This window comes from Protomyctophum bolini (assembly GCF_963924005.1).
Source record: "Protomyctophum bolini genome assembly, chromosome: 7".
NCBI classification, from domain to species: Eukaryota; Metazoa; Chordata; class Actinopteri; order Myctophiformes; family Myctophidae; genus Protomyctophum; species Protomyctophum bolini.
Genome location: NC_137868.1, coordinates 40,358,210 through 40,386,152, shown reverse-complemented (window position 1 = coordinate 40,386,152; position 27,943 = coordinate 40,358,210). Strand labels below are relative to the sequence as shown.

The 27,943-nt window shown below is 45.9% G+C and overlaps 1 protein-coding gene across 1 annotated transcript in view; it reads left to right on the top strand.

Annotated features, from left to right (window-relative positions):
• Positions 1 to 260: 260 nt before the first annotated feature.
• The window catches only part of atp1a3b (ATPase Na+/K+ transporting subunit alpha 3b), a 34,950-nt gene continuing 7,267 nt past the window's right edge, over positions 261 to 27,943 (top strand). Inside the window, 17 exon segments of the mRNA XM_080768824.1 lie at positions 261 to 527; positions 643 to 738; positions 16,626 to 16,739; positions 17,828 to 17,887; positions 19,188 to 19,391; positions 19,982 to 20,095; positions 20,767 to 20,901; positions 21,009 to 21,126; positions 21,836 to 22,104; positions 22,755 to 22,953; positions 23,515 to 23,759; positions 24,865 to 25,057; positions 25,901 to 26,076; positions 26,170 to 26,306; positions 26,421 to 26,571; positions 26,959 to 27,127; positions 27,666 to 27,820. Of these exon segments, the coding sequence (XP_080624950.1) occupies positions 733 to 738; positions 16,626 to 16,739; positions 17,828 to 17,887; positions 19,188 to 19,391; positions 19,982 to 20,095; positions 20,767 to 20,901; positions 21,009 to 21,126; positions 21,836 to 22,104; positions 22,755 to 22,953; positions 23,515 to 23,759; positions 24,865 to 25,057; positions 25,901 to 26,076; positions 26,170 to 26,306; positions 26,421 to 26,571; positions 26,959 to 27,127; positions 27,666 to 27,820 (2,445 nt within the window). The 5' untranslated portion in view covers positions 261 to 527; positions 643 to 732.

Genomic DNA, 27,943 nt, shown 5'->3' with positions numbered 1-27,943 from the left:
GCAGCGTTGCCTTTCTATTGGTCCGCTGGAGGGATTAACCGCCGCGGGTTGGTCGGTGCGCTCATCGCCGACGAGACGCTCGGCCTTGTGATTGGCTAGTCGAAATGTCCGTGTCCCGCTCGGTCCCGCTCGGCCCGAACGGGGCGGGGCCATCTCGCCACTCACGACGCGCTGCTGCTGCTGCTGCCGGGCCGGATCTCCTTTCCACCACGCGCGGAGTGGTCGTGGGCAAAGAGAAGGGAGTACTGCGGCAGCCGGCAGAGGCGCGGAGGGGCATCAAATCCTAATAAAAAAGGTAGGAGTGCGGCTCATTAGTTCGGCCCGTCTCTCTCCCCCAAACTATCAGAGAGGAGCACGAGAAGGACCCGCATCCTGGCGTGATGCTCCGCTTGAGACCGCAACATTTCAGTTAAAGATTGTTAGCCTGAACCTTTTTTCAAGGTTTGAGAGACAATCAGCTTTATTTTCTCCCAAAAGGAAGAAAGAAAGGAAGAGAAGAAACCCTCATTTTGTCTTCGCCTTTAGAGGTAGGACACACGTTGCCTTGCGTCTTGTACCAGCTCGTTTTTTTTTTACTTGACTTACGTTACTAGGCAACACACACAAAAAGAACATAATCTGTTTTGTGGCGTTTTTTGAAAGGGGAGACCGTTTTGCTATAATTCAACCTGAGGGGCTGACACACTTCTCAAGCTTTGCATCACCTGCGAGGAGAACACCCACATCGCCAACATGGGGGTAAGCCTGACGATTCCAACTTTCTTTTTGGTTTAAACTGCGTTGATGATAAACCCAGCTGAAGTTAATATAACCATTAATCAACTGAATGAAGAACAATTGGCCGATCATGTCCGCTAGCTGTCTCATCACGTCTTCCCGGAGAGAAGAGCCCTAGCTGATGAAGGAGTGACATTGAGTCTAATGCGGAATTCTGTTTTAGCCCCGGTCTATGCGGTCTGCGACAAACTGCATGTGTGACGAAACTCTGCTGTCTGTCATAGTGCTGCACACACACATCCGTGTGTGTGCATGCGACACATTTATTATAACCAATTTAAACTTCATTGTGTTGAACCGAAGGTTATATTATTATTATATGCGGGACTTGTCTACATGTGTCCTCTATGATGCTCCGTCCTCGCGGATGTCAGCCAAGGACAGTCATCTCCTGATTCTTTCTTAGACATTGTTTTTTGTCAGGATAGCATATAGGGGTAGAAAAGTAACCTTTTTAGAGTTTGTGGTTCAAGGCAAGCAGCAGGGGGTGTTGGCGATAAAGATGTGTCTTTCCTGCATTATGGCCTCGTTATCATAGCGGCACAGCGTGGCAGGTCTTTGCGGGCCTAATCGGTTTATTCTAGAAAGCTCTGTAGAGAGAGAGCGAGAGAGAGAGAGAGAGAGAGAGCTAGATCTTCATCGATCAGTGTTTGTGCCGGTGTTATTTCCTGCGTATGAATTAACTTTATTTGGCTCAAGGACGAAGGTTCCACCATTACAGTTATACAATATATGCACCTGGGACTGGGAGTTGGGAGAGCTGTTGGCAAATGATGATGATGATGATGATGATGATGATGATGCCGGGCGGTGAGCCGGTGAGATGTTGTATGGTAGCGGCGGCAGGAGGGGGAGGGGGGAAAGGGGGGGGGGGGGGGTGTCTCAGCACGCAACGGCCGTGATGACCCATGCGTCATAATGCGGTTACCAGGAATAAGCGCTTCACCAGCTTATTTCCCCTTTAATTTGTGACATAACAGGAGGCTCAGTAATCGCCGGTAGTGAACACGTTAGACACACGAGCCGGCATATTAAAGAATATAGTATATAATAGGCTACTTTTATACCGATCGATCGATGTGCGCACCTGAAATGTGGTCAAACAAATCGATCCGATAAAAGCTGCCATATATATGTGCTACTTGTCGCGCAGTGGAGAGACCGCGACGTTACATCACATTTCCCTTGTAACCGAACGTCCCCCACCCAGTGTTTGCTGCCACCGTCTGTACTAGCTTACTGGAAAATTCCGAGATGCAGATGTTGCGGCTGGCAGCTGCATTGTGGGCTATTGCGCAATGTTTCGCCCCATGCATCACCATCACCGCCTTGCGCACGGGAGTTGTAGTTCTTTTAACCTCCGTCTGTAGTTCTTTAACCTACCGTCTGGTCTGCGGCGGTGTTCTGACTGCGGGATGAAAAAATGATGCGATTGCATGACGCTGCAGATTCCCTATGGTATGCTGACTGAACTCAACTGATGTCCTTCGAGACGGTGTTATTGATAAAGCGAGGACATTTAGGCTATCGCCTGTGTTTTTCATCGAGCCTATAATTCTGGGCAAAGACAATAAATCAGACAGTGAGAGTCTGTTCATCCTTCCGGATGGGAGAATCCAGCAGGCAGCATCAGTCAGCCAGCCAGGCAGCATCAGTCAGCCAGCCAGGCAGCATCAGTCAGCCAGCCAGCCAGGCAGCATCAGCCAGCCAGCCAGGCAGGCAGCATCAGCAGCAGGCACTGCGTCAAACAGGATGCAGAAAAAGTGCTTACGCATGTGCTGCTGCTGTGGAGGAGTCAGGTCAAGCAGAGAATGTGATAGTATGAGCCAGCTGTGCAGGCAGAGAGGGAGTGAGAGAGAGGGGTGTTGGTTTTGAACATTCTTGTATGATGAGACAGTTATAAGAACATCAGTTATTCTGCTGTCATTGCATTGCATCCCCACACACATGGCATCCATAGCCCTGTATAAGCATGACGCCACGACGCATGTGCGTCCTCCATGCATGTGCTGCGCGGCATGCAGGAGAAGCAGCTGTTCCTTCTCACAGAGGCCGCAGGATGCATCGCACGCGGCTTCTGCGTCAAATGGGGGGCGGGGCATCTCGTGTGGAAATTCCCTGCGAAGGGTGGTGATAGGCTGGCAGCGTAAGAGCCACGCAACTAATGAACCGGGGGGGCAAAAGAGCAGTAGAGGACGGTGCCATGACAGACTTGGGATGCAAGTGAGAGATGCAGCCAGAAGCTAGGCCATAGTGCTCTCTCTCTCTCTCTCTCTCTCTGTCTCTCTCTCTGTGTGTGTGTGTGTGTGTGTGTGTGTGTGTGTGTGTGTGTGCTGCACTTGGACAACTTGTGCTGGTGGTGGTGCAGTATAGCCCAGTACACTGACTCTGGGGGAGGGGAAGACAGGGGGGAGGACATGTTGCAAAAGGAGGAAAGAGAGAGGTATAGAGAACGCCGGTCGATGATGGAGAGTCGCACAAGCACAGGACGACCGCTGTGTTTCACCTTCAGACACGTGACAGAGATGGGGGGGAGGGGGGCGGACATTGTCGATCACCAGAGAAACAGGGAGGGGGTATAGGCAGTGAATAGACTGCAGGTGTAGAGAGAGAGCGAGAGAGAGAGAGAGAGAGAGACATTGGAAGGAAAGGTGGAATGTAAAAGAGGAGGAGGGGTGGAGCGGCCAGCCTCTATATCCTGTTACAGAATAATGACCTGAGGCGGCTCACTTTACCAAGGCTCTTGTTACCGCCATACCCCCCCCCCTCCCCCTCCCGCTGCGCTTCCTGGGATTGGTTACCACGGATACTGGAGCCAGATGGGGCGGGTAGGCGAGAGGGAAGATGAGGCCACGGGGTTGGCATCTCTCATGTGGTTGTAGGAACGTGCATGGTGGGGGGAGGGCAGGGTCACGATCCTTCACCTCTGAGCAGGTCTAATTAGTCAGAGAGGAGGTGGGGGTATTGTTGTGGAAGGATTTGTGGGAGGGGGCAAGGTTAAGGCGGAGGCAGGTGTCACTATAGGAAGATGGATGAAGGTGGCTACGGTAGTGAAGGCTAAAGAGGGTGTGGTTAATCTGGCACAGCAGTATTATGGTAGAGGGCATAACCTCTCTCTGCCAACAGGCAGTGAGTACTGTGACTGGGCCGTGTCATTACACCAGACCATGCTGCGAAACAAAGACGCACAAATGATTTAAAACCAGGTGTTGATGGGACTGGTGCGTAGGTGTTGTTGGAGCACACTGCAGGATTTTAGCTCAAGGACACTGGCACACTTTTTGGCTCTTTGCAAAGCTGTAAGCTGCAACCTTTTGTGTAGGCCTACAGGACAGTGTTCCTAACTAGCCACACTCACAGCAGCTGTAGGAACGTTGGAGTCCAGGTGTGTTTGTGAAACAGCAGTCTAGTTGTTTCTGTGAGTGACCCGTGAAGGTCTTTTGCAAGACCACATTCAGCAAAAATAGCCGATCTATACAAGCTCACAATGGGTTGTATTTGCGAGGCTATTTTGGTAAAGATAGATAGTGGTATAGAGGCGGGGGAAAGGAGGGGGCTTACTGTATAGATTAGACCCCCAGGCGGGGAACTCCGGTGAACAATATACTGTGTTGAACACTGGTGATTTTGCTGTGTATAGGTTTGTCTGGCTGTATCAGTGCTGACAGTGTTTAAGAGCTGTGGGACCAATACTGTCTGGGCTCTGCAGAGTGCCCATCCCTCTGCCTTTGGTGCAGAGTTCTGCACACACACACACACACACACACACACACACAGCTGGTACGCTGCACCGCCCCGTGACTAATCTATCCCGCACACACTCCAGGCCGGAACCAATAGGAATGCGGTGTTTGCCGGGTACCTAACCAACCGGGCACCGACTGTGAGCCCCTTGACTGACCATGCGGGCCGACAGTGACGCGTTCAGTCCACAGGGCAAAAAAATGAGGAAAATTATTGATCTCAATGATCTGACAATACGTTCAGTGGTGGAAAAAGTACTGACATGTTTTACTTAAGTAAAAGTATCAATACTGCAATGTAGAAATACTCTGTTACAGGTAAAAGTCTGCATTTCAAAATGTACCTGAGTAAAAGTACAAAGGTATCAGCATCAAAATGCAATTAAAGCACCAAAAGTAGAAAGTACCCACTATGCAGAATGTATACAAAATATTTTGAAAATAGCAGATCTACAAGCTCTATTTTCAAATGGCCGGAATGTATATAGGACTGAAGTGTTTAATGTATGTTTTTGTAGACCCCGATAATCATAATAATCAATAATCACTAACTACATTTTTTGTAGTGGAGTAAATGTATAATATTTGCCTCTGAGCTGTAGAAGTAGAAGTAAAAGTACTGGAAATTGGAAATATACTCAAGTAGTCTCAGGTACAAATACCTCACAATTGTACAGTATACTTAAGTAAATACACCTAGTCACTCTCCACCGCTGAATAGACACGTTGTGTCGTCTTGGAGGATAGCAGGGGGCACCTCCAATCAAAAGATGGGGATGGTGTCCTCAAAGCTCTGCTGCTGAAGGACACAGCTAGGCCCTATGCTAGCTGCTGCCTGCTACACCGGCTCAGCAGAAAGCACTGCAGTTAGCATGCATATGCTAACTGCAGAGGTTGTTCTAGCTAGCACACACAACAAGGCCAGCTAGGATGCTTATTTTCTCCCCTTCCTCACATATGCACTGTACATACATGCCATGTACAAAGGCCTGTCTTCTGCTCACATTATCCGTGCTGTGAGTTCGCTCTATATACGTGTCTACAGGGCAATCATGTCTTTAGTGTGGGCTTGAGGGAACGCAGCATTTGTTCCTTGTGTGCGTGGGTAATAAAATGTAAAGGTCATTCGCGTCTCCTTCATACTGTACGTTACTGTAAAATGAGATTAGCCGAGGCTCACTCCATGGATACGGACGGCAGTTTGTCAGCCGCTGTGAGGACAAGCCTGATGGTCTCCCATGTTGAGAGAGAGAGAGAGAGAGAGAGTCACAGAAGGGGTTAGGTTGCCTGACTACAAAGACATGACTAATTCACATTGTTGTCCTGGGAGATCTGGGGGAGTGTGTTTGTGACCATTCGTGTGCGTCTGAGTGTGTGTATATGTGTTTGTGTCTGTGTGTGTACGTGTGTGTGCGTGCGTACAACAAAGCACTGCGAGTAACAACACGAGGGGAAGTCACAATAGACAAAGGCTATTTGTTCAAATCAAAGCAATTTTTCGTTTGACAAGGAGCTGTTGTATACAGTAGGCCTACATCTGTATTTGTAGCACGCAATGTCTCTGTCCAATGAATGGTCTCTTTCAGCCAATGAGTTCATCAACTGTATGATTTGTTACATGGCTGGGCGTCATCACATTTATTGAAACGGCCCTCTGTTTGCTGACATTGTGCAGATCCATATCGAATTCATGGAAACATATAGTGAATAGCTTTTTCTGTTTCGCACCTTTGAACCCTATAGAGTTCCTATTTTTCTGGGTGCGAACATTCAGCGAAAATAGCTATTTCCGGTGCAGATATTTGGTTTAGAGTGGAAAGAGGGAGTGGGCCTCTGTTTTTCATATTCGGATTTGATATTGCACGTCTCAAGGTATACTCTATGCACTGCAGTTACTGAGAAATTCCCACTGCAGCTTAGTTTAGCATGTTGTAGCAATGTAATAGAAACAATTACCAATACAAAATTGGGCTAAACGGACCCATTTGTGTCCATTAGCATTTCCAGGGAACATTTCTCAGTGACCGTAGTGCCGATTCTTTAACGGTTTAAATATACGGTAGGCCTATACAGTTACAGTACAACTATTTTGACAAGAACCTCGAGATGTGCGATATCTAAAAAAAAGATAACCTAAAAAAGCCCGAACTACTCTGTTAAAGATCAGATCATCTGAAGAAAATGATGTTGCATAGCCATACTGTGTGTCTGTGTGTGCGTGCTCAGCAGAGAAGCACTCAAGCCTTCTCACATCACAGCAAGATGCCATGTTCATATAGATAATCACACACGCACACACATACACACACACACGCACACACACACACACACACACACACACACACACACACACACACACACACACACACACACACACACACACACACACACACACAGCCACAGTCACAGCTGGCATACACTGTTACAGTACATGCCATCAACCACACGGCCATTCAGAGAGAGAGAGAGAGAGAGAGAGAGAGATGGGGGGCGGGGTGGCAGGTAATACTCTTAATAGATTTTCTGTTCATTTCATTTAATTGTATTTAATTATTTCTTTGTTTCATTTGGAGGGAATGTAACTCGCTCTTTGCAGGATGAAAGTACAGTCATAGACATAATCTGTTAATATCAGTTATGTGCATGTTCGTGAGAGAGAGAGAGTCAGATTGTTGGTCAATCCTCTTTTTGTAATCTGTTTTTCTGGTCATCCATTGATACTGTTCTATCAGTTTAATTACAGGTCTGATTTCAAGGCTGGTTAGAGCAGATGAAATTAATCCTGCCTTTACTCCCCTCTGTAATAACACAATCTAATTCGTGATCAGCTGTTAAGAGGAAATGCATTTATTTAATTCAGAAGCAGGGCAAAACATATCCCCAGTGGCGATACAAAAAAAATGAATGAACAGAGGAGGGGTTATATCACAATCAGAAGCACAGATTTCCCCTCAATCCCCCAAGCGAGTTTGCATAAAAACTGAAAATGTGTGATGTGACAGTTTGGAACCCTGCCTAGTGCCTACCATCATCAGGTCAGTGCATTCACCTAGACTGGGGTTAGCTCACCATTCGATAATGTGACGAATGTTGAGTTAACAGGCAGTGTTACACTTTTGACTGAAGAATAGTGTGTAAAGACAGAGGGAGTGAGAAAGACAGAGTGAGTGGAGTGGAGTGGAGTGGAGTGAGTGAGTGAGTGAGTACGACGGGAGCAAGATGGAGACAGAGTGACAAAGAGAACAGATGCAGAAAGAGACACAGGAAGTAAAAGAGACAGACAAGAACAGCACAGTGAGAACCATTGAGAGTGTCAAAGACAAGAGAGACAGGTCTAGACAAAGACAGACATCTGGCAAGAAAGGCAGAGACAAAGAGGAAGCGTTGTGTGAATCTAGTAGACCATCGGTGTGGTGACAGTCCTAAGAGTTCTCCTCTGAGTACGGGTGGTGAGTGTTGATTCAGTGGAGAGTCAAGCTCAGAGAACAAGGTCACACATAGGAAGCATCGCACTACAAGTTTCTGGAGGTTATTAAGTACAGTAGAGTATAATATGGTTCACATTACGCGCCGACTGCCGGGATGATATGAATTGTAACAGATATAGAGAGGAACCGAATGGAATTGAGCATGATATCAACGTACAAAATAAAACATGATGTTCTACAAGGTAGATTGGTTGTCCTTCAACAGTTGCATCTTGTATCATTGGGCAACAAGCACATCACGGCTAATATATCTCATAACGGGAAGTAAAAGAAGGACAGAGAAAGAGAGAGATTGAAAGAGAGAGAATGAATGAGAGAGAGAGAGAGAGAGAGACAGGTGTGGTGAGCTAATCCAGACCAGTAATCAGACTAGCTAATCCCAGCACCCTTCCCGTGTCCCCCGGTGGTCAGGCTGACCCCTCTGGGACCCGCAGAGCCCCTGGTGCAGAATGCTGCAGGACACAGCAGATGGCCCAATGTCCTACCAAGGTCACAGCCTCTCGCACGCGAACACACACACACACACACACACACACACACACACGCGCGCACGTAAACATGCATATATAGGCGGACATTAACAGCTGGTGTGTCCACTTATGCTGCAAAGTGAAAACATTGAATCCTGATTCATACTTAGCTAGCTGCGCATCGTTTCGCGCATCAAAGACAGCTGATCTATAAGCTCATAATAGCGCATTGCATTGAGTTGAAGATACTCTCTGTGCCCGCCTGCCTGCCCGTCGTGCAACTGAGTATAAATCAGGCATAACCACCTGAATTCAATCAAAGTAAATCCCTCCCTAATTGCATATTAGACAGGCTAGATATTACACAGACACACATACAGCGGCAAGCAACCGACTTGCCCACTGAGCGCTCGGTAGCGCTAATAATGCGTCCAGTGTACCTCGCTCTACATTGTTGCAACATGTCTTTGCTGTAACAAGTTACAGATCACAGACTGTGGTTTAATGAACTCTTAGTGGGGGTCACACGGCACTGAATGGAACATGAAATTACCACATAGTACAATGATGTTCTGTATCCGTCCAACGCAAATGCCATAAAATACTTGGAACTGTGGAAATTTTTCAGAATGACACCACATGTCCACTTAGTCACATGAACATACCATGACAGTGACTCGTAGGAAGTGCTGTTTGACCATTAGGTATGTGGACGTATTGACTCACATACACTGACTGCATAAGTGTATATACTATACATACATGTAGATGCCACTCTGGCCCCTTTTCCACCGGTTGGTTCCCAATGGGGACCGGTTCAGTTCTTTTTGGTTCTTAGTCCATGAGCCAGAGCTCCAAAATTGGAACATTAATTATGAATTGAGTGTAGCAAAACCATACCTATATTAGATTGTCATCACCATGACACCATGAGATGTTTTTTATGTAGTAAAATATGCAAAATAATAGAAAATATGAAAAAGCTACTACTGTGGAAGCTCTACAGCAGCACGTGAAAGAAGTGTATAGCAGTTGGTGGCACTTCCGCCTTGACCAAAACCACTTCCTTGTTGCGGTTTCATATGTGAAGAAATAGATTATAGTCAAGCCACGGTGCTCTCACTTCTCTCTTTCTGCATCTGTGTGTGTGTGTGTGTGTGTGTGTGTGTGTGTGTGTGTGTGTGTGTGTGTGTGTGACTACATCCTTCCATAAGGCTTGGTGTCTCCCCTGTGCGTGCAATCAGAGGTGAGAGGCAGGGCAGCTGCCACACCTCGTGCCCACGTACTCTAGGCCCACCATTCACTGGGCAAGTCCAGGCCTGTTGTCCCTGACGCATTCGCAGATCCTCAGCTCCTCATTTTAATTGCCATGAATGCAACTATTGGTCGGTTGAGAAGCTAATCTCAGCATTATGATAAAACATTGATCTTGGAATAAGAATTTGCGAAGTGAAGTGAAGTTACATACGCGATGGAGAGTTTAGTTTACTCTTTTCATTTTAGATCAAGTTATTGATTTTGGGAGATTTAAAAAATAATAATCAAAATGAGCAAAAATAACAGATCTTACATGTTCGTTTTTAGTCCATCTTGGCTATTTTCGTTATTTTTGCATGACATATACAAAGTATTAAACGATGGACTAAACAATTTCGTCGACATAACATTTTTGATTAATCCATAAAGTACTCGATAAGTGTACTACTGTACCTGTCTGATACATAGAGGAGGAATTCATTTAGCTCTTCTTCATTTAGCTCATATATCTCCTCTGGGAATCTGAGCACGGTTCTTTCATTTGTGATCTTTTACTCAACACCTGTCTCCCTTTGTCTCCCTTGTCTCACTTCGTCTTTGTCTCTCACTGATATTCTTGTCTCTCTCTACGTTACCAAACTCCAGCGGTCTCTCCTCCAGTGGTGCAAAGTAACACTTACTGTACATTAAGCACTGTATTTAAGTACTATTGTACTATATTGAGTTATTTGTACTTCCAATTTACAATACTTTCACGTCTACTCCACTACATATCGGAGGCAAATATTGTACTTTTACTCCACTACATTTATTTGTAATTACTTTTGTAATTACTTTGTAGATTTTGATTATGATAAAAAAAAATCATACAAAAACCACTTCAGCCCTATATATATGTCGGCCATTTGAAAATAGCCGATCTACGTTTGAAAACGTGTGCACATTCTTCACAATGAGCACTTTTCCTTTGGTAATTTAAGCACATTTTGATAACCAAATACTTTCTTTTACTTCTTCTAAGTACATTTTTAATTCCGGACTTTTACTTGAGTGATTCAATATTGCAGTATTGATAGTATTGATATTTACTTAAGTAAAACATCTAATTAGTACTTTTTGCACCACTGCTCTGTTCCACCAGTGGACAAGGAGAGAGACGGACGTCTCTCTCCTTGTCCACCTGCAAACTTCATCTATGTCCCTGTCTCTCTACAATCCCCCTCCTCTCCTCTCCTCTCCTCTCCTCTCCTCTCCTCTCCTCTCCTCTCCTCTCCTCTCCTCTCCCTCTCGCACGCCCTGTCTCTCCCTGTCGCAGTGCGTGTAGATGTTGCGCAGACAGACTGAAGCCAACACAATGACTCACCTCTGCTCAACCAAAGCTTTATGTGGCCCCGATGAGGAACTGAACTACTGTATCTGTTCTCTCTCTCTCTCTCTCTCTCTCTCTCTCTCTCTGTGTGCTTCACACAGCAGTGACTACAGTGTCTCCTTACACAGTACATTAATTATTGCTGTTCCCAGATCAGATCAGATCAGGGGGACATAGACTCCAGCAGCACCGTGCAGGCAGGCCACAACTGACTGTGAGCATCCGTCGCCATGCAGATGGGAATACCACAGTCGCCATGGTTACCTGACCTCCAAACACATTTATCAGCCGTCAGGGGACAAATTGCTCAGAGTTACTTGCACCAATCCAGACAGACTAACAGAATCTGTAAGGACCGTTTGTTGTTCACTTTCACGTCGTCTTCATCGACGGCTTTTACGATCAGGATAAGATATATTTTATTTAGCCTCGCGGGGAAATTGAGTTAGTGTATAGTCTCTGTACGTCCGTCCGTGGGGATGAGCGATGGCAATATGTTATCCATATAAACATCAACCACTTAGATTCCATCGTCCGTATTCTGGCGAAAACGTATTTCGCAGGAAATAGCGGATCGACAAGCTCACTGTGCGAGCCGTTGCGAGCTTCGGCTACTTTCAGAGAAGATATTTAGTGTAGAGCGACAACAGAGCCCCGAGGGACTCTGGTCTCCCAAGTATAGGTGGTCACATCTCCCAAAAGGACCAAATGGACCCACACAAGACCCTTACATCTGCTGGAGATTCAAATGTCTCCAGGTTTTTGGCGTGTCAATCACTGAGAGGAAGGCAATGTCAAGTCAGTCTATCAGTCTGTCTGTTTGTCAGTCTGCCAGTCAGTGTGTGTGGGGGGGGAGTGACGGACATAGCGTGTGTAATTCCAGACACCCGACTGTGTTTCCTTCGACTTGGAGCGGAGAGGGGCACATGGCCGTGTGTTTAATTCATGCCAAAAATAGCAGATCTACAATCTCACAATAGGCTGCGGTGCAATTGCGTCCATCTGTTATTTCAGGCCTACAAAGAAATGTTGCGCATACACAGCAGGAGGAAGCATGCAGGCAGGCAGACATGCACACTGTTGTGCAACACACACACACACACACACACACACACACACACAGACTTGTGATGTACTGTAGAAGCATGCAGCCCATAATGTACATATACTACAGTTTTACTATACAGTATCTCGATAGAGATATTTGTTAAACAAGGGTTGTGGAGACAACATAGACGGACAGACCTAAATACAGGCAGACAGACAGACTGCTGAAAGACTGTGTTTTGCCTTGTAACCAAGACAACTGCCACAAGTGTGTGTGTGTGTGTGTGTGTGTGTGTGTGTGTGTGTGTGTGTGTGTGTGTGTGGCGGGAAAGGAGACGCTACCCCATCATTAATGATTGAGTGACAGTATCGGGCACACAAACAAACACACTCTCTCTCTCTCTCTCTCACACACACACACACACACACACACACACACACACACACACACACAAACACAAAGCACATGCACTCTTTGCATACTGTAGTGTAGACAATATAAACAGTGAGTATACCGCCTACTCCGGTGGGAGGAGCTTACTTGATCACTAACGTGCACTCACTCACACACACAAGGACTGACAGGGCTCTCAAAGAGTAATATCTGTCAGTGTAAGAGGAAACAGAGAACATAGACACATGAAACTCTCTCACACACACACACACACACACACACACACACACACACACACACACACGGACACGGACACACATGTACACGGACACGCCACGGACACCCATCCTAAATGTGGTTGTGCAATCTATTAGAGTGGGTCACAGTGGGTCAAACAGCCAACAGATGAAGAGAGATGGTCAATATCTAATTAGAAGTGTGACAAGAGGAGTGACAACACCTGTCTCTATCTCCGTCTCTCCATCTCTCTCTCTTTCTCCCCATCTGCCTCTCCCTCTCCCTCCATACATCCATCAATCCCTCTCACCTCCCACTGTGCGCTCTCTTTCCATCTGTCTCATCCTGCCTATGTCTGTGTCTCTCTTCACATGGTGAAGATATTCAGTGTAGTGTGAAAATGGCGAGGAGCCCAAATATAGAACTCTTGGGAATCTGGTCAACTAAGTATAGGGTTTTTAGTGATTAAAACATCATACGGTCGTGGTGTACTAATAATAAATCCCCCAAAAAATATTGTTGCGTGTCTCTGAGTTAATCTGTGTGTACATACTTGCGTTCCATATGTACGCAGGTGTGTTGTGGGGCTAACAATGCCTGTCTAGATTACGTATTGACCACCGCACTCCCGCAGTAACCCGACACCGCCAGCCTACCTACTCTGCCCTCTGTTAGAATACAGTGTTTGATTAGCCCGCGATTAGGATCTGATTATGTACCCGCATTGTGTATTCTCCCCAGCAAGACAGAGATATAGAGACGTCACTCACTGACTGACTCACTCAATCAAACTATACTATAATAGGCCTGGGCTGTGGCTCAGCGGTCCAGGCACATTGGCCCGTAGTCCAAGTCTGGCCGGTTCGACTCCCGATCCCGACGGCCTTTACTACATGTCACCCCCCCCCCTCATCTCTCTCCCCATTTCCTGTCAGCCTACTGTCTGTTCCTCTATAAAAAAATATAAAATAAAGGCGAAAGCCACAAGAGAACATAAAAAAAAGAAAAAATAACTATAATAGGTGCGGATATAATATGCAGAAAGACACACTGACTCGGGGGAAAAAGGTGCACACACACACACACACACACACACACACACACACACACACACACACACACAGCCAGCTAAGCAGCAGTACTTTTCCATTGTAAAGTTATTTGCACCTCTGTTCTGCCTTGCCTGTCTGGTCTTGCTGCAGTGTGCACCCTTTTATACTCACACATACACTGCATCTGGTCCTAATTTACTATCACCCACGCACTGGATCACAACGTGTGTGGAGAAGGTGTTTGTCTTTCATTGACGGCTTGGGTTAATTGCTCGTCAGCCAGCCCACATGTCTGCACCTGAACATCATCCTGTAAGACCAGTCTTTTTTTATTGGCTGCCAAATTCCAGAGTCAGTCATAATATATTATTGCAATTTGTGATTTCACAAGAACTTCAGTGCAGACTCGCAGCTATATACCTTTCAGTGGTATGAGCAGCGACACGTTGATTGTCAACCGCAGGACGTAATGTGCCACGGTTGGAGTGTGTGTGTTTTTGGTGTGTTGGTGCGTAAAGCTAACAGCCTGAGTAATCCTATCAACTGGCTACCATCTGGACACATGCAGTAGATTAGTGGGGTTGGGACTTTTTAGGAACCAAAGCTAGGTCTAGGCCTACCATTAGATCACTTTATCACTGCACTTCAACGCCGAGTTGAGTAAACAGGAATTGATTCAACAACAGAAGGAAAAATACTATAGGGTTCAGTTACGGTCATATTAATTATCATTAGTGAGAAAATGATTGAGAAAAGCAAACAAAATTCAGGACAAAATAACATGTCGGTCATGTCAAAATACTACGACTTGATTTCACCACTAGAGGGTGGTGTTGTCAGAACAAGTGTTTCCTGCTGCAAAGCCAAAGGAATACATTCTTACAATCCTCAATGCAACGTTAACCTTTCCCCTGGACCCTTGACTCCCTGTCACATGCTGCTGCCCCCCCACTAATCCCTAAATTAACACACATACGGTGGTTATTGATAATCACTTGTGCGGTCATCGACATTTATGTCTCTTCTGGTGACTAATACGTGGCTTCTGAGTCACGTGCACCATGCCACAGCATTGCGGTCATCAATTATAGCTCCAGTGCACCCTTAACCCTCTGCTCCCCAAACCTTCATTATATATCTATCAAGCGCATTGATCCAGCACAATGGGCCAATTTCCTCGATGACCGCGGCTCGCGTCCACTGGGACCGCCGTCACTGCAGAGAGGTCTCCTCGGGAGACATTGTGGCTCCTCTCCTTTGTCAACTCTGACCTCTGATCAGAGGACGTTTGTATTGATCGGAAGCACAGGAGCACAGGCTGCGTTCTTTCAGGACACAGAGATAGAGTTACATGCCATAGAGAGGCGGAGAAGTTAGAATGTGCAGTGCTGGAGAATCTCGGGGCGTATTAATAGACACACTAAAGATATTGTTTGAGCTTTGTCTGCCTTTATTGATAGTTTCCGGGAGAAAAGGAGACGGGCGGCAAAGGTCTTTCTTGCACCTGGAATTCATTGTTAGCCTTAAACACTCGGCTATTGGCACCTCTATCTGAATGCTGAGTGCATGCATACAGTAGAAGTGCGTATGCCGTATATTTGTGTATGTGTATTCATTATTATTATTATTATTATTATTATTATGTGTATGTCTGTCTTAAGCCCTTAATTGTTACACACATAGTGCATAAATATACTCTCTCTACATCAAAGTATCACTGATGGATCTGCTTTTAGGGGAATAGAACGGACTAGAATCTAATTATCAAGTCTTTGATGACTCAATAATACTCTCAGCGTGTGTCTCTATCTCTGGTCCTTTATGTTAGCAGCGTACATGGCTGAGTGATGTGAAAGACAAGGATATGAATCATATGATAAGTTGTGGCAGGTTTTGATTAGGTTTTGATGTGTCCACCGTCGGCCTGTGTGTTGTGAACATCAGAGCGAGCATGGTTTTATATAACTGTAGATCAAATAGAGTTTATACAGACAGCACAGAGCACAGGTGGTCGAGTCATTATGAGACCGGGGCTAAATTGATTTCCCATTATGCATTGCTCATCGATGATTGTGTGGCATTTATTTGCACCTGTGCATTAAATGCAATGCCTTTCTTTAACTCTCTTTCTAAGTCACTCCCAGCAGGCCTCTTCAGACGGGAACACGGTTATTTACTGTACATTGAGAGAGAAGTCTGTCGAGGACAGTTTGTATAAAGTTCAAAGGCTTCTTCTCCATTGTGGTAAAAAGGATAAATAGCAGCAAGACAATGAAGCGGTCCAAAGAGCATGTTGAGCGTTTCGTTCCAAAATAGCAATACGCACCATGCACTGATTGAAGAATTATATATTTGCTTATGCATATATGCATACTCATAGCTGGTAAGAATGTAAAACCAAATGTTGGGCCAGTGCTATGATACATATTTTAAAACAACCAATTTGTTATGCATTTTGAATGTAGAACATTGCTCAACATGGAGGTTTTGAACCACCACACTGACGTTTTTAGTTTCCCATTGAGGAACACAACATTTTTGGAACGAAGGGCTTGACTTTTCATGTCCCGTGATGAGCACAGTGAGGCTCCCTAGTCGCCCATGATGAGCAGCACAGTGAGGATCCCTAGTCCCCCATGATGAGCAGCACAGTGAGGCTCCCTAGTCCCCCATGATGAGCAGCACAGAGAGGATCCCTAGTCCCCCATGATGAGCAGCACAGTGAGGATCCCTAGTCTCCCTGGGCCTAGTCCCCGCCAGGCATTTGTCAAACATGTGTGTATGTCTATAGTATGGGCGGTCAGACAGTTACCGCGTTGCCACCACACAGGACAAAGACCGCTCCCCAAAGAAGAAGAAGGATGGGAAGAAGGACATGGACGAGCTGAAGAAGGAAGTGCCCATTGTGAGTACAAGCACGTTTGTCTTTTTCTGTTTTCCTTAGGTCGGTGCTGAAAGATGGGTTTTGGTGCCAATTCACTTTCAATTAAATCTGCTGTATGCATACTGCAGCTGTTATACTACCGATCAGTGGTGTAAACTAAAGTAACAAATACATTTTCAATGTACTTAAGTACAACTTTGAGGTAGGAGTACATCAAACGTTATGTACTTTTACTTCTACTCCACTACATCTACTCTTATTTGAAAACGTTAGTTACTAAAGTTATTTTGTGGATTTTGATTATTATCACAAAAAAATACTTTAACCACTTCAGCCCTATATACATTTAGGCTATTTGAAAACAGCCGATCTACAGTACAAGCTCACAATGTGTCACGATGTGACGCATTGTGAGCTTGTGTAGATCTGCTATTTTCAATAGATTAGATTTGAAAATGGGACATTCTGTATAATGAGTACTACTTGTACTTGTACTTGCATTTGTAGTACTACGTACCGCAATGAGTACTGTAATGACTCTGAATTGATCATGAATCAGAAGCGTCCCAAGTGCCCATTCATATTATGTTCTCAATTACTAAATGATATTTTGCATGAGAAACAAACAATCCATCCACGATATCAGTTGAAAGTGAATAGGCACCAAAATGTGGTGGAGAGGGAGAGAGAGAGAGAGGGAAAATCTTCCCCGATACAGGACAAAGGAATGACTGTAGGTGGTAACAGGGGCGACCTGTAATCGGAGGGTCGTGAGTTCGATCCCACATTCCTGCCGAAGTGTCCTTGAGCGAGACAGGCAGCCCCTCACCCCTCAGGTGATATGCATGCATGTCATCAATTTAGAGTTACACCGCGGTGTGTAATTCAACTCTTATAGTCCACGAATATATATGCTGTACATTACTATTTTAGAGTCCTAATTCAATTAACTCAAAAATGTTAATCCTTAAATTACGCTATAGTCTTGATTATGTTTTTTTTGTACCATTTTCTTTGTGTATACCGTAACAACGTATGCCGTTTTAAAATGGCGCCGCACTAAACCTCCATGGAGAACACTAAACGTCTCTGTCTCCGTCTTGCTTCAGACGGAACACAAGATGTCTATAGAAGAGGTGTGCAGGAAATTCAACACCGACATTGTCCAGGTGAGTTTCGTTAGAATTGTTACGTCATCGTGGTGTTCTGTTCACGTACGTCCTTCATATAATGTCCTAGAGAGCACTGGTTCCCAAACAGTGGGTCGGCACCCATTTGTGGCCCGCGGACAAATGTTTATAGTTTAATTTTCTTATTCATTATTATTTCAAAACATTTAAAAAAAACATTCCCAAAAAAGCACCAAAAAAAACATGAATTAAAAACTAAATGTAATGATTTCTTTCAGTAATTTAAGGAAGAAATCAAAGAAAAATCGAAGAAATTTAGAATTGTAGGCCTAGTGAAAATAGCCGATCTACAAGCTCACAACACAGCGTGAAGCATTGCGTTGTGAGCTTGTAGATCTGCTATTTTCACTAGTTTGGGTCACAGGCTAAAAAGTTTAAAAAAAATGGGAACCAATGCACTGGAGTACATAATGTATACTGTATATACTGTTCCAGTAACTGGCCACTAGATGGTAGTATAATACCTTCAATGGATGATATTACACTTGCCCACAGGCACACTTCTTACACAGTACAATAGCAATGGACACTTTTGCCAGACATCTTGACTGGTAAACTCAATTAACATCAATATTGTGAGTGTAAATGTTTCATAGGCGTTTCTGTGTGCCATCATCATGAAGGTAACTGTACAGCAGCTGTCCATGCTGGTGCACAGTAACACTTTAACTAAACACACCCTCTGCAAATGGATAGCTTGTCCAGGGTTCAAATTCCCAAGGCTGGAGGCATTATGTGGTGCATGCCACTCCCAGACCCTCTCCCCGTTTCATGCCTCTCTCCGCAGTACAATCGAATAAAGGCTGGAAAAGCCCTTAAAAATAACTTACATTAAAAAATATATATAATGTAAGTCAGTGGTTCCCAAAGTGGGGTCCGGGGACCCCCAGGGGTACCTGAGGGAGTTCCAGGGGGTCCTTAGCTAAATGATAGTTTGGGTTCAAATGGACCCTTATGGGTCTGTAACTCTGAGAGTGTACACATTTGTACACTCTCAGAGTTTAAATTAACATAGATTTTACAGTGGGTCCCAGAGATAAAAATGCCATTAAATGGCTGTCTGTAGACTAATATGCATGTCAAACTGGGGGGTCCTTGAAATTAAACCAGTTGAGAATCACTGTTAGAGCCGTAACAATCTTCTCTTATGGGAGTCCCTGGCATATCTTTTCAAATGGGGGCTAATTAGTGTCAATTTGGGGGTCCTTGACATGAAAAACTGATGTAAGTTAAATATGAAGTACAAAGCGTTACGTCTCCCTCCACTCCTTGGCTCCAGGGTCTGACCGCCGCCAAGGCAGCAGAGTTCTTGATCAGGGACGGCCCCAACGCTCTCACCCCACCCCAACAAACCCCCGAGTGGGTCAAGTTCTGTCGAAACCTGTTTGGTGGCTTCGCCATGCTTCTGTGGACCGGCGCCATCCTCTGCTTCCTGGCTTACGCCATCCAGGCTGCTACTGAAGATGAACCTGCAGGAGACAATGTGAGTGCACATGTTAAACACGCACGCACGCACACACACACGCACATGTACACACACACACACACACACACACACACACACACACACACACACACACACACACACACACAGGCGTACAAACTATACGTAGACATATCATTTATTGTTTTTACACTGATCTTATTGTGCAGTCACTTTTGGAACAATTTAGCATTTTCCCCCGAAATTATTTCAACAGTATAGCCTCAGATTTTAAATGTGGTTAAAAAGGTACAGTAGCGGGCGCCCGGTGGCCTAGTGGTCCAGGCGCATACCACATATAGGCTCTGGCATGTTCGAGTCCCGTTCATGACGACCTTTGCTGCATGTCCCCCCTTCTCTCTCTCTATTTCCTGTCAATCTTCACTTTTATCAATAACTATCAATAAAGGCAGGATTGTTAGTAGTCCGACATTGCGACATTTCACACATTTTGCCTCTGTTTTCGCACATTGTTGTATTTCTCCCACTAGGTATGGGAGTTATTTGTCGTTGCTTTGTTCATGTTTTCAAACTCACTTTGGGTGTATCTCTCTCTCTCTCTCTCTCTCTCTCTCTCTCTGTCTCTGCAGTTGTATCTAGGTATTGTGCTCACAGCTGTCGTCGTCATCACCGGGTGCTTCTCATACTTCCAGGAGGCCAAGAGCTCCAAAATCATGGAGTCTTTCAAGAACATGGTGCCTCAGGTACATATACTTCTAATTCTGAACCCATGCGTGTGTAACTGTGCCTTCAAACTAAGGCTAACTTATGCTCCGCTGCGTGCCGAACATACTGTAGAAGACCTCACAACATGTTGCGGATGTGCATGGCGGGTCTTCTATTTTCAGTATAAATGGGGCTTTAGCCTTCCACATACACTCTCAAGAGAGAGCATCTATCATGACAACACAGTTATATGTGCTCTGGCTTGTACCACAATAAACGTGTCCGTACCATGTATCTGACCAGATGTGACCGCTTAAATCAGCCTTTATCCACATCGCAATCACAATTTTGTATTACACACTTTTACTAGAAATCCTGTTTGGCAACTCATCGTTTCGATAATTGAATTTGACAAGTGCATTTAATCCTTCTGTATATTGTCTGCCAAAGTGTTATTCTCCAAAACGGCAAGACTTTACGACACAGTAAAATCCTAAAAGGATTATAGCCATAAGGGATAAGATAGTGTCGTCCAAATGGAGCCGTAGTGAGTTATGACTATTTAACCTGTCCTATATTGATTCTCAGAAACGGAAGCTGACTCAATAGACCTGCGTGTGTCTGTGTGGGTGCACTGTTAACCACTGCTCCCTGTGTTACTGTGTCTGTGTGGGTGCACTGTTAACCACTGCTCCCTGTGTTACTGCAGCAAGCGTTGGTGATCCGCGAGGGGGAGAAGGTACAGATTAACGCCGAGGAGGTTGTGGGCGGAGACCTGATAGAGGTGAAGGGAGGAGACAGGATCCCTGCTGACATCAGGGTGGTGTCTGCTCACGGCTGCAAGGTAGGCACACACGCACACGCACACGTGAGATATTCACACAAACGTAAGACACACTGACGTTTATACCCTGACTCTCACGCACATTGTTTTTTGCCTCATCCCAATAGGTGGATAACTCCTCATTGACAGGCGAATCAGAACCCCAGACTAGGTCACCTGACTGTACCCATGACAACCCTCTGGAGACCCGCAACGTGGCTTTCTTCTCTACCAACTGTGTGGAAGGTATGGCGACCGCTAAAGTGTGCCGTGGCGTAAAGTAGGCTACTCCATCGAATAAGTATGGTTTAAAATGTTAGGTCACTCGTGCGTGGCAACACACTGCTGGCCATGTTGATCCTACTTCCTGCTATGATGTATGTCTGTATGAAGTTCTGACTCCATAGACTATATTCACACAGCGGCCATTTTGCTCTCACGTCATATGTGCGGGTTGAGAAGAAATGTCAATCATTTAATAGCAAAATGGCCGCCGTGTGAATATGGTGAAAGTACGAGTATGAAGTAAGTGCAAAATGGTCACCAATGCGGATTTGGTCAATAAACACAATAACGGTCGATCACTGAAATAGGAGAAAAATCACACTTTTGTGAAGTGAGGAGCGCCTCTATGTTTACTCTATTAGTTTAACCCATTCTGAACGGGATGTGTGTTAGCATCATGTTATGCTTTAGCTATTGAAAAATAGCAGATCTACAAGCTCATAGCACGCCACGGAGTGGCGCGCTACGAGCTTTTGTGTCTGCTATTTTAAAAAAATCGAAGAACGACTGACATTTTTAGAATCTGATCTCAGGTCAGAATGGGTTATAATCAGACCAGTGTGTGTCCAGTGGAAACCTCGTATGAATCTGATCTCAGGTCAGAATGGTGATAAAGTCCTCACGCTATCCCTTGCCCGTCTCACTCCGACGCCCCTCCCCTCCCCCTCAGGCACGGCGCGCGGCATCGTCATCTGCACCGGAGACCGCACCGTGATGGGCCGCATCGCCACCCTGACCACCGGCCTGGAGTCCGGCAAGACGCCCATCGCCAAGGAGATCGAGCACTTCATCCACATCATCACGGCCGTGGCCATCTTCCTGGGCATGACCTTCTTCGTGCTGGCCCTGTTCCTGGGCTACACCTGGCTGGAGGCCTGCATCTTCCTCATCGGAATCATTGTGGCCAACGTGCCCGAGGGGCTGCTGGCTACTGTCACTGTGAGTATATGTATACTGTAGGAGAAGAGAACTAGAAATGCACTCTCTCCAGGTCGCCTTGCACACAAGTAGGCCATGCATGGCCTACTTGTGCACAAGCAGAGTGCGCAAGTCCTGCTACTGTCCATTACAACTGCTGTTCAAAATCCTTTAGACCCGTTATTGACCTTATACCAACCTTGAAACACCATTCTTACCCGACATACTGTACATACATACGTATACACACATACACATACCCAGGTGGTCCCTTATTGGCCGGTGGACAACACTGACATACCCATGTCGATCGCAGTACTTGCACGCTCTTAGAGATTAACCTGTGCATGGTTCTCATGTCAAGGACTCCCAAATTGATACTTATTAGCCCGCGGACCCACATTTGAAAAGAGGACACGCATAAGAGAAGGTTTTTACCCCTCTAGCAGTGATTCTCCACCATTTTAATTTCAAAGACCCCCCAGTTTGACATGCCCTATAGGCTACGGAACCTCCTACCCTCACATTTTGTAAATTCTTAATCTCCAGAGCCACCGTCCTATATACTGTACAGTCCCTGCATATTTGCGTAAGACATTCTTTAGTGTCTAATTATGCGTCCCATGTGTGCAAGCAAAGGGATTCCATTCTGCCGTTCTCCTGTGCTCCAGGTCTGTCTGACCCTGACCGCCAAGCGAATGGCCAAGAAGAACTGCCTGGTAAAGAATCTGGAGGCCGTCGAGACTCTGGGTTCCACCTCCACCATCTGCTCCGACAAGACTGGCACCCTGACCCAGAACAGGATGACCGTGGCCCACATGTGGTTCGACAACCAGATCCATGAGGCCGACACCACCGAGGACCAGTCTGGTGAGTGGAGGCCCGTAGCCTGGGGGACAGAGCTTCTCCCCTGCTGTGGCAAAACATGCAGACACATTGTGAGCTAGATCTGCTTATAGATCTGCTACCCTCCGGGGGCTCTACCGCCCCCGTTTAGCAACGATAACATAAATAAATTAAACACATGTCCAGTGATGTAAATAGGTCTTCAATGTAATGAGTCCCGGGATGCAGGGATGGTCTTTTAGATGAGTCCCAGCCCCCAGGGACATTTTATGAGTCCCACTTCAACGACGTTAGGAGTCATATTTTGCCTTTTTTTTTACTAATTGCAGCATTTAACTCCCATTTTATATGGTTATAATATGGTTACCGGTATATTATTCATGTAGAAAACAGAAGAAGAAATGATTATTATAACTAAAGCTAGCAAAAATAAACTAGAATAAAAAACAGTACAGTAGTACAGTAGTGCATCCCGTGGATGCAGAGGTCGTTGTTTTATCGCGTCCCTTAACTATAAACTGAGTTTTGGGATGCAAAAAATGCACCCTAAATTTTAATCTCTGCATGTCCTCTTTCTGTGTCCAGGTGCCTCCTTCGACAAGTCCTCTCCCACCTGGGTCGGTCTGTCCCGCGTCGCTGCCCTGTGCAACCGCGCCCAGTTCAAGGGCGGCCAGGAAGGCCTGCCCGTGCTGAAGAGAGACGTGGCCGGAGACGCCTCAGAGACGGCCCTGCTCAAGTGCTGCGAACTGTGCTGCGGCTCCGTCAGAGCCATGAGGGACAGGAACAAGAAGGTCGCTGAGATCCCCTTCAACTCCACCAATAAGTATCAGGTCAGTCATATACACAGTCACACGCACGCACGCGAGCACGCACACACACACACACACACACACACACACACACACACACACACACACACACACACACACACACACACATTTTGTTTTATTCTTTTAGCATAACCTTTGACTGAACCGCCTGCACTGTAATTAATCGTGTTAACAAAGTATTAAAACTATCAATCAATCAGTCAGTCAATCAATCAATCATTCAAGCAATTAATCAATCAAGCAATGAGGTACTCTTGAGCAAAGCAACCAAAGGCTCCCCTCCCCCTATTTTTCTATGCTGTACATGTTTTCCCTTATTTTCTATTTTTGCATAGAAGTGTATACCTGTATGTCTTATCATATAAATAACGGTAATGGTTCGCAGACACCAAGACTGAATTTCATTTCATTTATTCTTGCATTTTGGACAGGAGACAAACGTTTTGTCGCGGTGGTCACGGTCACATGAAGAGTTATCTATCTGTATGTCTTTAGATGTTCTGAATTGAAAATGGAGAACCCTGATGTATCTTAGCAGATTTTGTATTGACCTGTACTTTCGTTTAACTGTACCCATTCTACATTCAACTGTTAATAACATTTTCAGTCAATCAATTAATCAATGCCTCGTGTCCCTCTACACCAGGGGTGTCCAAACCTTTTCCAAAGGGTGCCATATTAGAAAATATTAAAACACAGAAGGGCAACTACATAATTTAGCTTTGGATTTAAACGATTCTATTTAACTATCATCAATATTTAATATCAATGGTCTTTTGTCAGGTGTGTGCTGTGAACAAAAAGTGTATCTCAGCCTTTTTTCAGCCTTATGTCACAATACCAGATGTAACCATGAAGCAAGTAATAAAGCGATAAAAGAAATTACAAGGAACACTGACAAATTATACTGTGGGAAATGCCCAGGTTAAAATCTTGAATGTAAAAATGTCCCATACTGTTTGCCGGGTCATAATACAATTCAGGTATGAAACTGAGGGCCGTATAGAATTCTCCCGGGCTGCTCTACACTGTCAGTCGCATGGTACAAATGTAACTCTAAACCTTTCCTTTCCTTTCCTTTGGTCACTTCCCTCCGCCCCCACAGCTCTCAGTGCACGAGACCGAGGACCTCAACGACAACCGCTACCTGCTGGTGATGAAGGGGGCGCCAGAGAGGATCCTGGACCGCTGCAGCACCATCCTGCTGCAGGGCAAAGAGCAGCCCATGGACGAGGAGCTGAAGGAGGCCTTCCAGAGTGCATACATGGAGCTCGGAGGACTGGGAGAGAGAGTGCTGGGTGAGGGCAGAGCCATGACTCAGTGGTGGTGGGTGGGGACAGAGTCCTGGGTGACAGTGGTGGTGGGTGGGGACAGAGTCCTGGGTGACAGTGGTGGTGGGTGGGGACAGAGTCCTGGGTGACAGTGGTGGTGGGTGGGGACAGAGTCCTGGGTGACAGTGGTGGTGGGTGGGGACAGAGTCCTGGGTGAGGGCAGAGCCATTTACAATTTAGGCCTTTAGCAGACGCTCTTAATCCAGAGCAATTTACAGTAAAGCTGGAACAAAAGTCATGGTAATACATCAAATACATAAAAAGCAATGAATCAGTGATGTTGGTGGTGGTGGGGGGGTGAGGGCAGAGCAATGAATCAGTTGTGGAGGGGGCAGGGGCGGTGGTGAGAGATAGAGAGAGAGAGTGGCTCTTTTTGACTACAAGAACCAAGCGAACCAGGGCGTGCCGGTGAAAGATATTTCACCGCACAGTTCTGGAATTTGTTTCCATGCTCTCGGCTCGGTTTCAGACATGCATCGATTACAAACAACCGTCCATTTCGTACCTCAAAAACGTTTATGAAGGGCTGCCGCCGACTGCCACACCTGCGTGCATTAACATAGGAATGAGCCTATAGATGCATTATGTCAATGACCCCATTGTGTGACCTAGTGTAGTGTAGGTGTTAAGCGACGCACGCGCGTGGCATCTTTAAAAGATAAAATCAGCAATGCAACGGCGCTCAGGAGATACTGCTATATTCCCAGTGCACGACGCTCGCGTGTGCAAATAATACATGTCATGTGGGCATCTTGAATCAGAGGGAGGCTGTGACTCAGACCTCTCTCCTATACCCCTGTTTCCCTGCAGGCATGTGCCACCTGCTGATGCCAGAGGACCAATACCCCAAGGGCTTTGCCTTCGACTGTGACGACGTGAACTTCCAGACAGACAACCTGTGCTTCGTCGGCCTCATGTCCATGATCGACCCGCCCCGTGCTGCCGTGCCAGACGCTGTGGGCAAATGCCGATCTGCTGGTATCAAGGTAGGGTGATTTGATTTGATTGTGTTAGTAATTGACAAGAGCGGTAATCCAAATCCTAGCCATGTTCTTTGACACTTATGACCCATGTTTTAGGTAATCATGGTCACTGGTGATCATCCAATCACGGCCAAGGCCATTGCCAAAGGGGTGGGCATCATCTCCGAGGGCAATGAGACAGTGGAGGACATCGCTGCCCGTCTCAACATTCCTGTCAGCCAGGTCAACCCCAGGTTAGAGGCACTGACTCACACATGCTCACGCACGCACGCATGCACACGCATATGGCATTATGGGACAGTCGGTGTTCACTACTAATGTCAAACCGGAATTGTTTGTGTGTGCAGGGATGCCAAGGCATGTGTGATCCACGGTACCGACCTGAAGGAGCTGTCCCAGGACCAGATGGACGACATTCTGAGGAACCACACAGAGATCGTGTTCGCCAGGACTTCCCCACAGCAGAAGCTCATCATCGTAGAGGGCTGCCAGCGAATGGTATACGCACCGTTTTAATGGAATGCATCTTACAGTATAAGCAACATCTATATTTTTTACCTATATTTTTTAGGTAAACGTATCGAGCAAATCACACTTGGAATAATCTTTCAGTTGTTGTCGAGCGTAGTCTGGGCCTCTGCCTCCAAGCTACACATGTGTTCACGTTGAATTCACTTGCCTTATTGTCTTCATCTTGCACTTACAAATCACTGTCTCATGCAACAAAGCAAACAAAGTAAAAAAATAAAAAAAACACAAGCTAAATTAAAAGTGAAAAGGGAGTCTCCCGGCTGCCTCCCACTGATAAGAGCAAGGCAGTGACAGACAAGCTCATTGTCTCACTGACTCCTCTCCCTTCTCTCTCTCTCTCTCTCTGTCACTCAGGGTGCTATCGTGGCTGTGACAGGTGATGGTGTGAATGACTCCCCTGCCCTGAAGAAGGCTGACATCGGTGTAGCCATGGGAATCTCTGGCTCCGATGTGTCCAAACAGGCGGCTGACATGATCCTGCTCGATGACAACTTTGCCTCTATTGTCACAGGAGTGGAAGAGGGTGAGCAACAGAAAAACACAGAGACACACACAGAGAGAGAGAGAGAGAGAGAGAGAGAGAGAGAGAGAGAGAGAGAGAGAGAGACACACAGAGAGACACACAGAGAGAGAGAGAGAGAGAGAGAGACACAGAGAGACACACAGAGAGAGAGAGAGAGAGAGAGAGAGAGAGAGAGAGGCACAGGCAAAGAAATAAATGGATTGATGAGAAAAGAGGGTAGGCATTTTGTTTTCTACATGGAGAGATGTATGTAAAGATTCTGTGAGACGGAAGAATCACTTGTTCGTAGATCACTATTAGTCATAATAATCAGCAATCAATATTGGCAAAGTGCAAGCTTCCGACAATCCTCAACACCGAAGAATAGAAGGTGGACATGAGGCAAGATGAGGCTTCAGAATAAAGAACAGAAGGTGGACATGAGGCAAGATGAGGCTTCAGAATAAAGAACAGAAGGTGGACATGAGGCAAGATGAGGCTTCAGAATGAGTGGAATAACAGAGTCGAGGATCTGATTCGTGTTCTCTTCTGTCTGCAGGTCGTCTGATCTTTGACAACCTGAAGAAGTCCATCGCCTACACCCTGACCAGTAACATCCCAGAGATCACCCCCTTCCTGTTCTTCATCATGATCAACATCCCCCTGCCCCTGGGCACCATCACCATCCTCTGTATCGACCTGGGAACGGACATGGTGAGACAGCCGCTCATACACTCATACAGTACCTGCATCATGTCACATGGTTCTTTACTTGTACAGCCCCTAATCGCTGCTACAGTCCCAGGGGGCTTCACAGGCTTACATAGTAAACAATAC